This window comes from Daktulosphaira vitifoliae, unplaced genomic scaffold (genome assembly GCF_025091365.1).
Source record: "Daktulosphaira vitifoliae isolate Bord-2020 unplaced genomic scaffold, ASM2509136v1 Scaffold_3, whole genome shotgun sequence".
NCBI classification, from domain to species: Eukaryota; Metazoa; Arthropoda; class Insecta; order Hemiptera; family Phylloxeridae; genus Daktulosphaira; species Daktulosphaira vitifoliae.
Genome location: NW_026099574.1, coordinates 21,351,866 through 21,368,375, shown reverse-complemented (window position 1 = coordinate 21,368,375; position 16,510 = coordinate 21,351,866). Strand labels below are relative to the sequence as shown.

General features: G+C 24.7%; 2 protein-coding genes across 17 annotated transcripts in view; one reads left to right on the top strand and one right to left on the bottom strand.

Annotated features, from left to right (window-relative positions):
• Positions 1-10,114, top strand: part of LOC126901015 (macrophage migration inhibitory factor homolog) — an 18,788-nt gene extending 8,674 nt beyond the window's left edge. The window contains exons 1-4 of one of the 5 annotated variants that reach the window (XM_050677127.1): positions 5,415-5,638; positions 5,757-5,908; positions 8,596-8,783; positions 9,931-10,114. In XM_050677127.1, coding sequence (XP_050533084.1) covers positions 5,804-5,908; positions 8,596-8,783; positions 9,931-10,012 — 375 coding nt within the window. In that variant the 5' untranslated portion in view covers positions 5,415-5,638; positions 5,757-5,803 and the 3' untranslated portion in view covers positions 10,013-10,114. Of the gene's footprint in view, positions 1-2,191; positions 2,497-2,585; positions 3,073-3,138; positions 3,423-5,414; positions 5,639-5,740; positions 5,909-8,595; positions 8,784-9,930 lie in introns of those variants that run through there. The other 4 variants (XM_050677126.1, XM_050677129.1, XM_050677124.1 and 1 more) reach the window with 4 other exon arrangements.
• A 590-nt stretch (positions 10,115-10,704) lies between these two features.
• The window catches only part of LOC126901008 (cAMP-specific 3',5'-cyclic phosphodiesterase), a 323,154-nt gene continuing 317,348 nt past the window's right edge, over positions 10,705-16,510 (bottom strand). For all 12 annotated transcript variants that reach the window (XM_050677100.1, XM_050677101.1, XM_050677106.1 and 9 more), the window contains 10 exons: positions 15,470-15,563; positions 15,029-15,306; positions 14,760-14,858; positions 14,516-14,680; positions 14,357-14,456; positions 14,127-14,281; positions 13,937-14,059; positions 13,158-13,340; positions 12,971-13,085; positions 10,705-12,885 (listed from right to left, as the gene is read on the bottom strand). In XM_050677100.1, coding sequence (XP_050533057.1) covers positions 12,734-12,885; positions 12,971-13,085; positions 13,158-13,340; positions 13,937-14,059; positions 14,127-14,281; positions 14,357-14,456; positions 14,516-14,680; positions 14,760-14,858; positions 15,029-15,306; positions 15,470-15,563 — 1,464 coding nt within the window. In that variant the 3' untranslated portion in view covers positions 10,705-12,733. The remainder of the gene's footprint in view (positions 12,886-12,970; positions 13,086-13,157; positions 13,341-13,936; positions 14,060-14,126; positions 14,282-14,356; positions 14,457-14,515; positions 14,681-14,759; positions 14,859-15,028; positions 15,307-15,469; positions 15,564-16,510) is intronic.

Below are 16,510 nucleotides of genomic sequence, written 5' to 3'. Positions count from 1 at the left end.
AAAATGGGTTTAATAAGATTTTACAAAAACATGAACATGTTCATGTCTACAACATTAAGTTCTTTTATTTACTCCTATATTGATATCTAAGTGATAAATATATTTTCAAAGTAAACGATTGTCTTTGAAATTTTCAGTTAAGTAAAACAAGTTTCTAACTGATTTTTAAACATTTCTTTGCATTTATCTCATAACTAAAATTTGTTAATTTTAGCTTCAATGCGAAGCTGAGAAGGTTTAGGTTTTACTATGATGTATTTTTTTTTTTTTTCTGTTNGTTTAGGTTTTACTATGATGTATTTTTTTTTTTTGTCTGTTACCACTTTTTTTCAGCTCTCACCGAACGGATTTCTTTCAACGATACGTCAAAAGATCAAAAATCATATCTAGTCGAAGACATTACCCATAAAAATTAAAAAAATTTCACTCGTTCCCCGTAAATGGGCGAAACCTCCAAAAAAATTACAAATTTAAAAATCGCTAATTTTCGAAATTTTAAAAATTTTTTTTACTAAAAACTGCCGTAACTTTTTCAAAAATGAACATATCAATATAATTTGTTTTTTTATAGATGCTTGATGTCTTNAAATTTTTTTTTACTAAAAACTGCCGTAACTTTTTCAAAAATGAACATATCAATATAATTTGTTTTTTTATAGATGCTTGATGTCTTTACCTATCATTTGGTATATTTTTTTTGTAAATTTGACCCTTTATCTGCCCACAGAAGGGGGATTTAAAATGACAATTTTTTCACAAAAAATTAACTTTTTCAACTTAACTTTTGAAAATGTTCCGGAAGGTCTGACACTTTTATATATATCTTAAATTAAAGCTAATTTAATATACTTTGATTTAAAAAAAAAAAAAATTATACTTGATCCAACTATGCTACGTCACCACTGTGCCGCGACCTCCCTGTGCTAGGTTTTTTTTAATTTTTATTCTTTTTAGTTGTTAAGACTTATAATGTATCTTACAAAATACTAACAATACCTTCATAATAAAATTAGTAAATAAACGCATTTAAATAACCAAATGTCTTAAAATAATCATTGAAGTTAATTTTAATTTAATTACAGATTACTTTTTTACTAACTTATTAGCTAGTAAAAATAATTCTCGTCTTAAAAACTTTTATAAGAGCTATTTTAAATTATTAACGTTTTTACGTATTTTTTCAAGAAAATTTTATGATAATGATTAAAATTATATTTTTCTTTCAATGACAATATATTTAAATAATATATACATTTCTTTGTTTTTTAAGGTCATATAATTCGTGTTAATATAACTATCGTTTTATAAAATAAGTAGATTCGAAAAATCAAAACTTCTCTTAGAATTTAAAATGCAATAAAAACCTAAAAACTGTCTAAAATAAATATTTATTTTTATAATAATTATAAATTATTCTTAATTATTATGAAAAAGCATAGTGATGAATAGATAATATAAATATTTACTTAAAATAAACAAATCACTTCTAATTTATACCTTCAAATGCTAACATTTAATGTGCGACTTTCTCTCAATATTATAATATTTTTGTGTATACAATATTTGCTTAAAATAATATTTTTTTGTATATTATNCCAACTATGCTACGTCACCACTGTGCCGCGACCTCCCTGTGCTAGGTTTTTTTTAATTTTTATTCTTTTTAGTTGTTAAGACTTATAATGTATCTTACAAAATACTAACAATACCTTCATAATAAAATTAGTAAATAAACGCATTTAAATAACCAAATGTCTTAAAATAATCATTGAAGTTAATTTTAATTTAATTACAGATTACTTTTTTACTAACTTATTAGCTAGTAAAAATAATTCTCGTCTTAAAAACTTTTATAAGAGCTATTTTAAATTATTAACGTTTTTACGTATTTTTTCAAGAAAATTTTATGATAATGATTAAAATTATATTTTTCTTTCAATGACAATATATTTAAATAATATATACATTTCTTTGTTTTTTAAGGTCATATAATTCGTGTTAATATAACTATCGTTTTATAAAATAAGTAGATTCGAAAAATCAAAACTTCTCTTAGAATTTAAAATGCAATAAAAACCTAAAAACTGTCTAAAATAAATATTTATTTTTATAATAATTATAAATTATTCTTAATTATTATGAAAAAGCATAGTGATGAATAGATAATATAAATATTTACTTAAAATAAACAAATCACTTCTAATTTATACCTTCAAATGCTAACATTTAATGTGCGACTTTCTCTCAATATTATAATATTTTTGTGTATACAATATTTGCTTAAAATAATATTTTTTTGTATATTATAAATATTAATATTATCTTATTATTTAATTTTTTGTATAATTACATTTTTGTATATTAAAATACATTGTGTGATTAAGATTTCGAACAGTTTTTTTAAGTGTTCATTTGACAACTCTTACAGACATGGATTGTCCAGTCCATACAGGTTACGTAAAACAATTAGTTAACTTTTTTGAATCTGTGGAACATGTAAGTAATTTTATGACTCGTTCAAATATAAAAATCGATAAGCACAATGTTATACGACTGGTAACTGTGTAAATTGTATAATTACGTAGGCTAGCCGTGAGAAAAAGACTAGACTCACACTACGTTCCAGCTCCAGGGAATTACAAAGTGACAAAAAAGAAAACAGGCCGATACACATAATCACATCACTGGACGGTGAAAATACCTTTCAACCATCGTCATTGATAACGATATCAAACCTGTTAAAACCATGTGCTGAACAAAGCCACCTTCATGAAGAGATTCTATTCTTTATAATATCTATGATAATATTAGATAAGCTTGATCGACTTTATTCCGAACGCTTCAGATTATTGCAAGTTGTACCCCTCGTTTCACCGAATAATGAAGAATTTTCATTAGATACTGATGTTCCTGATCATATTTGTTCTAATGCTGCTGAAATGCCAGTTGAAGTCTCTTCATCTTCACAACACGCCCCACCTAAAATGTCTAGACCAGTAAAAATACCGCGAATTGCTTCCAAAATACCGATTAGGATTTCAAGAAATAAAATCCCAAAGGATAGTAAACCTAGTAAATATCTTTTTTTTTTTTTATTGCGTGACTTGAGAATGAAACAAATAATATTTAAATTCACAGCGACGATATCACAGCTATTGAAATCTACTTTAAGACTTAACGATTCACCCGATGTGAATAAGCGTCCACGCACTGTACGATTCAATGAAGATGTGTCATTATATTGTTATCACTCTCAATCGCCCATTGTACATAAAATACCCAACCGTAGACCTAAAAAAACATTAAAAGTCCCCCTTTAAGGCTATAATGATCCCCGTAATATGAAATGTTTTAGCAATGCTATTCTTTTGTATTATTTTTATTTATTTATTTTGTAATATTACAATTGTTGTCTGAATCGAATCGTAGTGCTGTGTACAAATTTGTTTGGATGTGCAGATCTGTCAAAATAGTTATGTATTGGATAAATTCATATGTTTTATTCCAAACGTCAAACAAGTTTGGCATATTGAATGGATTTCATTGCAAATTAAATATATATGTGGTAAGTCTTGTGTTTTATGCGTAATCGATTAAGTATTGCTTTTTCTTTTTTATTTAGATTGATATATTCCGACTAAGTGTAGCATTTTTCATTTATTTTTATTTAAATTGATGTAATTGCCAAAGAGCCATATTTTGTTTTGAATGTTTACTTAATTTTTTTGTGTTATCGTACGTGTTAGTTATACAACATGTTCAGTATGTAAGGAAACAGGTCCATTGTTAAAAACTATGAGAACAATAGAACCCATTTCCTTACTTACAGAACACCCTATATAATAAGTGTGTTGTTTAATTGACATTTCAATTTTATGTAGTTAATGACAGTTCAAAATATAATGCATTTATAGTTTTAATAAAAACTGCAAATATAGTTTTCAGTTTATAGATATAAATTTTTTATGTTTAAAAACCGCATTAAATATTTGATAGAAAACAAGTTAAATTTTTATGACTCGCTAATTTTATATTTTTTAGTTTTGACTTATACGTAAAAACATATTACTTTCAAAAACGATAATATTCAGTAGATACCTATTTGTTTTAAAAATTGATGGAACATTTAACAATGGAGCTGATTTGAACAATTTGTATACACAACACTTGTCCAAAAAATAAATTTTATACTACGTTAAATATAGTTAAATACGTTTGATAATCGATCGAAGGAGCTCAAATATAGAGAATTACAGTGTTGAAATAATATTGAATCTTTTGAATGGATTATTGATTGTATTAACGACTTACTTTTACTATTTTACAAACACAAATTTACGATCATGCAGTACTAAAAACATCTTTTTTTTTTTTTATACGCTTTTCATTAACCCATTTAGGGCCATAGCGGTCTCCCCCAAAGGAGGATGTTTTCTTAACCACTTATACCCCGGAACGGGTGGTTAGTCCGGAGAATGGGATGGTGACTCTAATTACCAAACTGATCTCTTGTTCGGCAAATGAAGCCGTCCGTACCGAGTTTCGAACCTGAGGCAGTGCACGTCAAGCACTGACGCGTTAACGACTCGGCCACATCGTCCCACCCAATTAGCAACATAATTAGCAAATTAAAATGTTTCCAATGTTTTTACTTTGTATTTAATCTATTGGTGAATAATGTATTTGAATACTTTGATAAAAGATTACACGCAAGAAGTAATATTCTTGAAATGCTCTAAGAATAGGAAATGAATTATGAATAAAATAAAATAAATCATTTTATGTACTTTAATTGATGATTTCTATAAACTATTAATTACTATAAAATGAAAAAATATATAAAATTAGTAATAATTGCAAATAGTAACCCAAGAGTTTCTTTTCGAAACAAATTGGTGTAAAAGGATATGAATTTGAATATTGAGTTTTAAATAGTTGTTTTGAAAGAGTATTTTTCATCAAACGTATTATGTTCAACTATTATCAATAAAAAAAGTTGAGTTTTTTTATATGATTCCATATTAATGTACGTTAATTCTTAATCTTTTAAGAATGTTAAAAGTACAGCTTATTTATGTTTCCAACAAAAAAAAAAAATCATCCAAATTACATAAGTATCAAGGTTTACGTAACACATTATATTATTTTAAAATTAATACTAGTCATTATTATATTAACTGTAAAAATAAAAACAAAAAAAACTCAACGTTTTCGAATTTATTTGAATTTTCAACGTTATGATCTTGAACATGATAAAGTTTGAATTTTTTTTAAATATTGTATTTTAATAAACGTCTAGTATTAGATAAAATGTTAAGAAATTAAATGCAAGAAAGTGTATGATAGTAAAATATAAAAGGAAATAATCCCTCTGTAGTTGTCCATTGAGTATGCCTGTGTTATATTATGTAGTAAAGTTAGGTACTTATTAGCCGACCAATCTTATGATGTATGCTTATCTCGTTGTAATTTTTTTAGTTAATTATTGAATCGTAATCGATTAACAGTAAAAAAAATGTTGTTACTCGATAAAAATATTAGAATGTTTTTAGCTGTAGTATTTTTACTATCAAGGAACAATAATTGACAAGACGTTAAATTATATTTCTATACTACTGTTTTTATATTTCTATTTTAGGTAATGTTAAAAATTGTCTTACAATAGGAAAGGCCTTCAAATATTTTATTTTAGATATATTGTATGAATATTGATTTATTTCTAATCAATTTTTATCTATAGTTTTAATTTAAAATAGATATTTATAAGACGGTTACCATTGTGCATTTAAAGTAATCAGTCATTATGTATTATGAAATTATTACAAATTTGAAAGCTAGCCAAATACCAGAGGATTTTTTATCGAAGACTTCCGACTTCCTTGTTGAACTACTCAATATACCAAAAACTGTAAGTACCTATTTAAAAATGCCAAGCATATAGTGCAAAATGTATGCATTTTACTTTCACGTTATAACACTATTATTTTCCAACCATTGTTAATTTTATTCTACTTGTTCTTATGACGCCTTTTGTTTTACTAATTTATTTTAATTTTTTTGAAAAGAATTATGATGTGTTCAATTACATAACAACAAATAACAAAACATTTTTTATTGTTCACAACTTTTATATGAATTATATATGGAATTCTGAATCTGACTTCAGATTTTTTCTATTATATAATAATTGTTGAGATAATTATAAATTAGTAATTAAGCGATTATATTATAAAATTATATTTTTTAACTTTCCTAAAATAATTTCATGATATTTAATTTAAGTTGTACCAAAATTAGGACGGCTTTGTCAAGTTGAGTTTAAGTGTCATGTAATAAAAAGCTCAACTTTCGAGTGTAATTAATAAATAAATAATTTTATGAAGAAAAATATTAGTCATAAAAATAATAGTCAATATTTAAAAATATATTGACTTTATAAGTATTTTTATAAAACGACGAAATAAAAAAAAAACAAGAAAATATTAAAAATTTGCAACAAATACTGTTTTATTTTATATACCTTTCCAGTATTGTTTTATTTTTGAAACAATTGAGTAATTACATAAAATAATTTTACATATTTTTATTGATATTACATCATAGTAAACCTAATTCAAATTTTCACAATTGTAAGTTAACCAAACAAAAAGTTATACTCGAATGTTTAGATTTTTTTTTTTAAATATGACTAAGAATAAACTAATAAAATTCGAACATTCGTATAAAATTGTTAGAACATATCCAAATTTTGAACAACTCTCATTAAGTATCATGAAATTATTTTAGGTAGGTTAAAAAAAATCATATTTATTAATTTTAACATTATTGACAAGTTAATTAACCTATGTGATTTAAGTCATAATTTTTATTCCTTTCATCTTATTTTGTGTTGAAAATTATAGTTCTAAAAAATATATAATAACATCATGGTGATTGATTTATAATTGATCATATATTATACAAAGTTTATTATTTATTATTCACAAATGAATCATTACAATGCTCACAAAATTTGTATACAAATTGAAGATTATACTTGTTATACTTTTGAGTTTTAAATTAGTCGTGATGAATATCATTAATTTTTTACTTCAATGTGTAGTTGAGAAGCTATTGGTTTTACTTTGCTGTATTTTTTTTGTGTCTGTATATGCCATTACTGTCGTTCTTATTGGGTCATTTTATTCAATGATTTTAATGTCAAAATTTTACAAAACGTATCTAGTTAAATCTATCGGTACCATATTTTTGAAAATTTTTCCTCAGTTCCAATAATTCAAAGAAATATCTAAATAAATTACAGTTGTCATAAAACAATAGATGTTCATATTTATAATTTTCACTTCATATTGAAATATCATTTTGAAAACTGAACGGCTTATTGCGAAAGTTTTAATAATACTTCAAATGTTTGCCTTGCTAATGGTGTGTTATTCTTATAAATTTAATCATTAACTAAGGTACTGAGGAAAATTAAAAATAATTTAATTTATTAAATTTAATAATTTTTTTTCCTTTTCAATTTTTTAAAATGTTCCAAGAACCAACCTTTTTTAGCCTCACATCATATTAAAGCTAATATAATTTATTTTATGATTAAAAACGAAAATTAACTTAAATCTCAATCGTTAGAAGTTATCGAACATTAGTAAAAAAAAGACCAAAAATCATACAATTTTCGATAAAAATGGCTAATTTCGTAGTATTTTGCAATGTATTGAAACACTTACAAATATTCTAAATTATTTTACACTAAATCTTTGTTTAATATAATACACGTTTAAAAAAAAGAAAAAACATCCCGGTGACTTGTTCGTTATGCATAATCAACTCTATAGTCAAAAATCATGTAATTTTTCTTTATATGTTTCGAATACGCATCTAAACAGCTTTAATATGAGTAATGGGAAATAACGTACTCATATGAACATGATAAAATTAAAAAAAATAAATTAAATTTTTATTTTTTATGAATTTGAACGTTTTTGGTTTGTCTATTGCAAAGTTCATTTGAATGGCTACCAACAATTAAGTTTATGTAAAAATTTCTAGGATATATATTAAACATAAGATTTAAAATTAACATTGATTTTGCTTTAATTAAAATTATATAAACATTTATATCTTAGCGAGATAATGATAATTTGTTAACACGGTAAAACTTTAATAAGATCGTGGTTAGTACTATAGACATAAAATAGTGTTTGAAATGAATGCATTCGTTTTTCAGGTGAAATTTTCAAACTCTATATAAAAAAATTATAAATTTTATTTCACAAAATGTTTTTTTAATGTCTTTATTATTTTAGTTTTGTCATTAATTTTAATATGAAAGTTCCCTATGATGAACTCGAACTATTTGAATTTTTAAAAAGAACTTTTCTATTACTATCAGATGTTAATAAATACTAGTTTAAAAAAACCTCAACTTCACTTTACTTGATCCCTACAGTACTTCAATTTTTATTTATTGAAATTATGATAAAAAAAAAAATCAAAAATCTATTTTACTTAACATAGTATATTTTAAAATTTTCTATTATATATTTATCGGTGAGATTCAGAAATTTTTTTATAACTTTATTATGTTTACAGGTTATAATGGGACATTTGAGTAGTGAGCAAAAATTTGACTTTTTTGGTTCTAGTGAACCTTGTGCTATAATGCATATAACACGAGGTTCAGTGAAACCTGGTACACCGCAAGAGGAAGATGCTTTTGAACGTTACGCCAAAGCTTTAAGTGAACATTTTAAAAAATATCTTCCTATAGATATATCCAGGTAAAATATATCTTAAAGATTTTTCATTAAATTTTAAATATACAGTTAATTTATTATAAATTACCCCATTCTTTTGTTAAATAATTATTTTTTCATAAAAAATTAATATTAAAATTAAGTTTATTTGTATAAATCATTGAAATATCAAGTTTATTACAAGAAAAAATTATTTCTAAGGGTAGATTTTAGGGGTAACATTCAAAAGTTAAATGGGAACAAATTTCAGAAGTGATTTACAATTTAATGTTATCACTTAAGGTAAAGAATGGGCGCTGCTATTTTTATCACTAGGCATTTCCTGGCCTAGCCTAGGTATAAAAATGATAATATCTTCCAGAGAACTGGTCTAAAAGTACTTATTATTGAACAGTTATTTTCTTAACTAGATTATTTTCTATTTTATAAGCTAGTTAACACCCTTTTAAGTTATATGGAATGATTCTTATATGTCTTTATTAGCTGATAAATAAAAAATATATGTAACTAAAAGAAATCAAAATACTATTTCTAAAATTGTATTTATTTTGTGAGTAATCAAGTAATTTATGATAATCCAATTACTTTGTATATACAAAGTTGTATATGTTTCATATAACTAAATATGAAAGTATATAATAAAGTTATTATAAAAAAGGTTTTTTTTTAAAAGCTACTTTTACTTGGGAAAACATGTCTTCGATAAAAACTGTATTAAGTATAATAAATGTATAAGATCTTAAAAAAATTGACAAGATTGCGTTTTTCTGACAGGATGATATTAATTTACTAAAAAGTGGCGCTCTTTGTAACATGGCATACATTTTGTTTAAGACTCCAAAATATGAGTAAATTTAATTATATTGAAGTTTATTTTTAAATAAAATTAAGCCTTTTAATAAAAATAGTGTGAGATGTTGTGTTCTATGAAGTGGTTCCAGTGAATATAGATGACAACAAAAAATTTTAACAACATTTTCAGACATTTGACATACAATTATAATTAAAAAAAAAAAATCATTAAAAATAGGTTTTTATTTAGTAGAAATCTCGGAAAACCACAGTGAATTTTTCTTAATAACTCTGCGTTATATTATGAAAATACTTTATCTAAGCACTTCGAAGCAGTTTTTACTTATACTTTAATAAAATTAGTTTTTTTGTAAAATAGATTAATGATCTACTATCATGAACATAACGTTGCGTTGATGGGAAACAATGGAACAACATTTAAACGCTTTCGTAAAACTTGATAATGTTTTCATTGAAGATAAATAGTAAGAATGTACTTAACCTAAGGGTTCTTTGTTATTAGTAATTTTAAATATTTAAATAAAAATATGTTTTTAATATAAGTTAAGATTTTCAATTTATTTACCTAATAATTCTATAAGGTCGAACTATGTGTACATTTATATTAAAATTCTTCAAATTAAAAAGCTTCCTTAATTTTTTCTTTAAACATATCAAATATTCTCTAATTTTTTTTAAGCTCTATAGATAATTATTCATGTCGATAAGATACAAAGTTAAAACATTTAGATCAATAAATACTTTAAGACAGTTTTTAATAAATTACATACTTCTTTTCCACATAATTCATATATCTTTTTGGAATTATAGTTTTGTATTGTAAATCAAAAATATTAGAGCAATAATATTATTTATTTGATTTTGCAAGATATTATACCCACTCAACAATTATTTCACCATGTGGAAAATTACACTTTATTAATACATTAAATTGTATTACATTATTACATTTAATAATACATAGTAAATAAATTACCCTTAAAAATTAGAGAAAGTTACCATTATTTACACTTCCCTTATAATGTCATTGTATAACAGAAGCACTGTTCTATATTAGGAATATAAAAGATATTTGGAAAAAAACTGAATATATACACTATATAGGTTTTTGAATATCAAATAAAAATACCAATGAATTGTACCGACTTTTTATATTTTTCATTCTATTTGGTACAAAATTACAGACCTAAACATTGTAATACATACATTAATTTATTAATATGAATTACATGTAAATACAACACTGATAAATAAACTTGTTCTTAAATTCAAATAATTAAGCCCTGCTCATTTCAAAACCCTAAAACAAACAAGTATTACATAGTAGAAACGTTGTTATGTTTGAGCTAAGGCGTGATGTCAACAAAAGACGGTAACAACAAACTAGGGCTCGAAAAGATATTTGTCACAATTATTAAAAAATGGTAAACATAATGTAATATATTGTATGTATAATAAAATATTATTATACACAAATATACTTATACATGTAATATAGGAAGAGATGTATATTATATGTACATATATAATAATAATAATTAATTAATTAATTAATTATAATATATCTCATTATTTAATATTTATGTATAAAAAAAGTAAATAGGAATTTGGACAAAATCGGGGACCCTGAATTACCAAGCTTATATAAAATAGACAGTCGATAGACAAATGTAGTTTTAGAAAGAGAATATATTATTAATTTACCATATCAAAGTAAAAAGAATGATAAGGGAGGGAAACGAATTAAAATTTGTACAAACATTTGGCGAAAAATTGACTAGTTGTTAAAAACATAAACAAATACACACTAATAACTATACTCAACAAATATATAAATATTTATACTTGTAGATTAAGAAAGGTAACATTTTGAAAGTGTTTCTAATAGAATAAATGTAATGATTTTAGTAAAAAAAAAATGTAAGAAAATTGACGTAATGGAAACATTAAAATTAATTTTTAAGTTACATCAAATATACATTACATGAATAGTAGATGAAATAAATGAACCTGGCCTAAATATTAAAATATCTATAAAATAACAAAAAACACAGCCTTTATAAAAAAAAATACACATAACATAAAAACTTTTTAACATTTAGGGATCGATACAATAGAACAGAATCATAAATTATCTGTTAAAATTAGGTGTAATTACAAAAATAATGCAATATAATACAAATTAAATTATTTTTTGGCTTTTTCTGTAATAATTTAGATCTTTGTGGTTAGATTTATAATATTTACAGATTATAATTATACAAAGTTAGTATTGTGTATACAATTTGAATTTAAATTCTATTTAAGATATTAAGCTGTCAAACATTAAAATAATGATATTAGTAAAATAAAAATTCATTGAAACGGTTAAGAAAATCAACAGAAGTTATTTTCAAAATATTTAATTAACTTTTATTTTTATCAGTAACGAAAAAAAATAGGAGATACCGTTAATTTTTAGGTTAGGTTCATTTAATTAAGGATTTTTACATGGCTTGTAACTTTGTGTTCGAAATGTTTTTAAAAATACTTCCTACCAACTACAATGACAAAATTTAATTTATAAACAAATATATTAATTAGTGGTATAATAGTGTTATTATTTTAAGAGCTATAACATCAATAAATATAAAAAAATGACTAAACATGAACGGTAATAATCAATAAAAAATTAAAGGAGAACACTACGATAAAAACAGTTTTCAAGAACAAAAAACAAACGAGCGATAATTTTTCTCTCTCCAAACAACACAAACTAATTAATAATAATAATTAATTAATAATTAATAACGCGTACTTAAATTAATAACAACGAATTACATCAAAACTAATGATAAAGTGATTTTTTATTCGTGTGTTATATATGAATATATAAATATGTAAATGAGATTAAAGAATTCCGTCTGCTGTTCACTTTTTTCTAGTATTTTAAAAATTAATATGTACATATACACGTATATTATACAGACAGAGAATAAAGCTTTTGATGATTTCCACACACACACTCACTCCTAACTGTTGTTTAGATAAACTAGGGACTGAACTTTGTGTTGTGGGCACAAAATAGGAAGCACATGAGTTGCTTTTGGGCTAACTCATTTTGTCTTCCACCAATAGTTGACCTTTTCGCCAAGTTTGCGACACCAGCCGACTAGTTTACGTCACATCGCCGCCACCGAGTCTTCGTCGCCTTCTTCCAATGTCACATGGAACCTAATGTTGGGATCTTGATCACTACTAGGTTTTGATTCGTCATCTCCGCTATCCCGATCTTCGGCAGATTCTGTTGCAGGTGGACTTGGTGGAATCATACCTATCAAGTAATGCATATATTATATTATTTTACTCTTAATGTATATTGACAATAAATAAAAAACCAATATAAGCTTAAAACTTACTTTGATACCAGTCTCTATTTTCTTCAAGCGTGTCGAGTATTTCTTGGGCATCTGGGTGTACTAAATCAGCCCACGTTTCCCAAAGAGGATGTACAATATAATCGATGAAACCCACCTAAAATAATAAAACAGTTATACATTTAGAATATATAAATTTACTTTACTACACCAAAGAGTTTAGTCTTACTTGTGACTTCTCTATCGTGGCACTATGTCTATCACACATTGGACTAATGTCCAAATTTTGTTCTCGCTCTTTATCACCCTGTTGGAAGAATTCTTCCATTAGAAGGTCAACCCACCTTCTATACAATTCTAGTGGTTTTGTTGGATTACTCAAATCTGCACAGTGAACTAAATTCTGTAACACCTATTAACACATTTTTTTTAATTACAGAAATTAGAATAAATTTTAATATTACTATTATAATTTTTATTTTTTAATATTTTCATACACAGAGGTACAGTTTACCTCCGTGTACAGAAATATATAGCAGACTTTTTTTAGAATGCTCATTGAATTACTTTCTCAAAAATAGTGGCACCTCATTTTCAAAGGTAAATGAGACTTGGGATAGTTTACCTCTGGTGTGCAGATTTAAAAAATAGGGATTTTTATAAAGATCAAGTGAGGAATATTAGAAGACATTAGTTTAAATTAATACTAAAATATACTGATAATGAAAAATTGATTAGTAATAGCTTCGTTTTAAATTAATAGTTTTATTTTCGTTAATCCATACATTTGATACGAAAAATAATATGAAAATATAAAATGTTGCGTTCTATGAAATGTTAATTAAACCATTTTTTATGTAAATCTTTAGATCTTAGTGTATAAGTTTCAATATAATAATAAGTTATTATTGATATTAATTTTTTCTAGTTTTTTTGAAATGAGAAAATGAAAAATAAAAATTAGGTATAAAGGGATATTTTTGTGATATAACAATAGATATATTTTACCTGTATCCTATCAGTATAATTATCAAGTAGTAAAACTCCAGAACCGGCAACTTTTTTTGTTTCCACCATAGTTTTTAAGTCTGCTAATAGACTCATGTGTTTAGACATATCAGTCGATAGCACCTATAAAAAAATTGACACGATTTAGAAATTAATTTAGTATATAAATAATGTATTTTAATTATCATACCATATCAATAACCATTTTCCTAAGAGTTTGTCTTTGTTTTTTGTTGACATTTTGAAATATGTCACATCCATCGTTTTGTAAAAGTTTAAAGGCTACGGCTAAGTGATGATTCTCTAACACAGACTCGTCGTTATACATTAAAGCCAATTCAGAACCTATTAATTTAAATACAATAAATTTTTTTTGTTTTTTGACAAACAATAAACTAAATTGTAAAGTTGTATACTCACTTGAATTGATAAGGAATTGATTTGTAAGTCCAGGGTGGTCGACATCGTGTATCGCCGCTGCAAATAATGCAGCTGTTATCTCCAGTGGTGTGAAGACGCTCTATATATACATTTAAATAACAATAAATAATTGACAATAGTTAAAAAAAAAAAAATTACTTCTAATGCCGGAGAGTTAAGTAAAACATTAGTGGATTGTACAACATCTGCCGCGTGTGTACTGTTATGAAAAGGATTGTCTTTAGCGTAATGATCTTCCAAAGTCATCATAAATGTTACAAACGTTTTGGCTGGAATCATAAATGTTTTCAAAAGGTCTCGATTCTGAAAAGTAGCGAAAATGAGTTGTTATTGGCTCTAAATCAAGTAACTAAAATTGAATTGGTTAGAAAAAGTCATTTACTTGAAATACGGTGTAGGCAATCGCCGTTAATGGTCTGTTATTTGAAAGATCTGATATCCGGAATATATCGATTCCCCATTTGTCTATTTCTGCTAATGTCTGAAAATAAATAAAAAGTTGATCAGCATTTTTGTATTAATTTATCACTTGATTACCAATAGTTTTATTTTTGATTATTTTTGTAATTAAAATGATTTTGTAGAAGTGAATTGAAAAATTTTACTATTTCTAAGAAAAGTGTACTGATTTATTTCTATAATGATACTAACAGAACCCAATTCTTCTTCTTTCATTGTATCTACACCAAATTTGGGTAATCGTTCACCGGTAAAACTGTTCGTGTGTGATAACGCCCGTTTCACACCAGAAATATGTGACATAGGCGTTACTTTGGATTTGATGTCTTTTTTTTTAGGTTGAGCACCTGACTGAGAACTGGTCGTTGCCCCTGAGGAAGAAGAGGAAGTAATGGCTTTAGTCGGTCGAGCTTCGTCCTGCTGGTTTTCGTCTAACCGCAGCGACGGGATGTCTAACTCCTGTTGCTTATCTATAAAAGTAATTTCATGTTACACTATATAAAATTCAATAAGATGAAACCATTTTTCTAATTAAAATAAAATCGAAAGTTCAGAAATAATTTTAAGCTTTTAATTATTTAAATAATTTAATAATAATAATAAATTATTAAGTTAAATAATTTAAATACATACCGAGAAAAGTAGAACATATATATTCTGATATTTGATTCCCAGATTTGCTTGATTCTGAAAAGTGGCTTAACTCTTTGTTAAGCATTCTTTTGAACTGGAATATCAATACCAATATTAATTAATTTGATCTTTGATGAAATTATAAATAAATAATTTCCAGATGAATTTCTACTAAGATTTAGATACTCAATATTACATTAAAAATATAGTTTTAAGGAAAATAAACTAATATAAATTTTTTTCTTTATATACATCTTTTTTAATTTTACTAGAGGCAAAGTTTTACATGTTGATTTAGACTTTTCGTAAATTTATAATTGGACAAAAAATTTCAAGCGTAGGTTTTCTTTGAGATTTTGTATTAAAAGTAAAAGAAGATTTCAACCATCTCTGTACATTTCACTTTTTATTATTGTTTTCCTTTATATTTTTAGTTGAACGAATATCATGATTTATTTTTGTTATCTTTTCATCTCATGTTTTTCGAATTCTGATTTCAAATTTGAATTATTTGATTTAAATTTTAAATTTTATAAGTTATGTGGATGAACTAAGAAATAAGTTTACATTTAAAAACAAATATTGTTTTACTTTACCAAATGTTTATGATTTAAGACTACCTAATTATTATTTAGACAGTATACTAATATTTTTTACATACAATAACCTTAGTAACGCTAGATTTTATGTTCTTAAGTTTTAAATTTTTTTATTTTTATATTCTAATATTTTTAAAATATATAGCAACATACTAATGGATTTAAACATTTCACCACACAAATATTTTTATGTATTATTAAAAGAAGTTTTTATATAGAAAATATGTACTTGAGCTATGTGGATTATAACCGATAGCGTTCTATTTTTTTGTTATTAACTAAAGTACTTCATGATATGTACTATTATAAACTGTAACTAACTTTTAGTTGATGTTAGAACAACAGTTCATATTATTTAAAATGGTTCTGAAAAATCATGAAAGAAAATTTAACTTTATCTATGTAATACATTTTTTAAATAATTGGTTTTTAATTTACTCTT